This window comes from Perkinsus marinus, assembly GCF_000006405.1.
Source record: "Perkinsus marinus ATCC 50983 genomic scaffold scf_1104296970268, whole genome shotgun sequence".
Lineage (NCBI taxonomy): Eukaryota > Perkinsozoa > Perkinsida > Perkinsidae > Perkinsus > Perkinsus marinus.
In genome coordinates this window covers 22,999-24,023 of record NW_003202533.1, presented here as the reverse complement: position 1 = coordinate 24,023, position 1,025 = coordinate 22,999, and the positions used below count along the sequence as shown (strand labels likewise).

Genomic DNA, 1,025 nt, shown 5'->3' with positions numbered 1-1,025 from the left:
TAACAGAGCATAGATATAATGATATTATATACTCGAATGAAACCATAATATTCGGAAGTGTTACTGATATCTGAGGGCGAACGAGAAAATCACCACCCTTATATGAGGGCGAGCGAGATTGCAACATGTCGTGTAAATTGCAATTGCGAAGGCATTTATGTCATTGATGTAGGACGATGATGATGAGGAGGAGGTAGTATCGGAGCGGCTCAAGAAGCTCCTCCTGCCTAAGGATGTAGGCCTCCCCTCGTTTGGTGGCAATCACAGCAATGTGGTAGATACTACATGAAGCCATCGATGTCGTGACTGGTGATGGTAGTAGTAGTCGGAGCCAAGGTGGGGCTGTGAGGAGAAGTGTTCAGCATGAACATACTCTTTCGAATGGACCTCAACTGTAACAACTTATGTAATGTTGTGTTATTAGAGGGCTGTGCTGGTCCATATGCAAACATGTGTAGGTGACGATATGAAAATTTAGAGGAAACTTTTGTTGGTTTCCAAATCTAATTCATGTGTGAAGTTCCATGAGTAGTGGAGAAATTGTTGAGCTAAGAAAAGCGAACGTACGTTCTTTGCAGCATTATTTCTAGCAGTTAGTTCTAATGCAGCTCCTCATACCATCTCTGTACGTACTTATGGCTCATTTTATGGGCACACTCTGTGTAGGTGATATCATGCTGAATTACAACCCTACTGTAAGCTGTGTGGTCCGCCTTGTTGTCATCTCTCGTTGTAGCCCCCGAGATTTCCACCGTCCTTCGCCGCCTCTTTCGTTATGAAATTGCCCTATATTGATCTTCACATTCAGATGACGGTAAGTTTCCTTATTCCTCATTAGATGTATTGTATAAGTATTAGGTTCGTCAAGTGATGCAGTCGGGCTTACAGCACGTGAGCTTTTATGATGGGCTCGAGCAGCATTTTGTCAATATGGCCTCTGACGAGATGTGAGCGAATCGCCTCCTCTATGGCCGCCTACAAAATGTGCAATTGTCTGTAACTCATTAGAAAGATCTTGGCGAGCG

General features: G+C 43.7%; 1 protein-coding gene across 1 annotated transcript in view; it reads left to right on the top strand.

Annotated features, from left to right (window-relative positions):
- Window positions 1-602: 602 nt before the first annotated feature.
- The window catches only part of Pmar_PMAR027761 (cysteine proteinase 3 precursor, putative), a gene marked incomplete at both ends in the record, with an annotated part of 3,152 nt that continues 2,729 nt past the window's right edge, over window positions 603-1,025 (top strand). Inside the window, 3 exons of the mRNA XM_002767654.1 lie at window positions 603-695; window positions 737-814; window positions 859-947. Coding sequence (XP_002767700.1) covers window positions 603-695; window positions 737-814; window positions 859-947 — 260 coding nt within the window. The remainder of the gene's footprint in view (window positions 696-736; window positions 815-858; window positions 948-1,025) is intronic.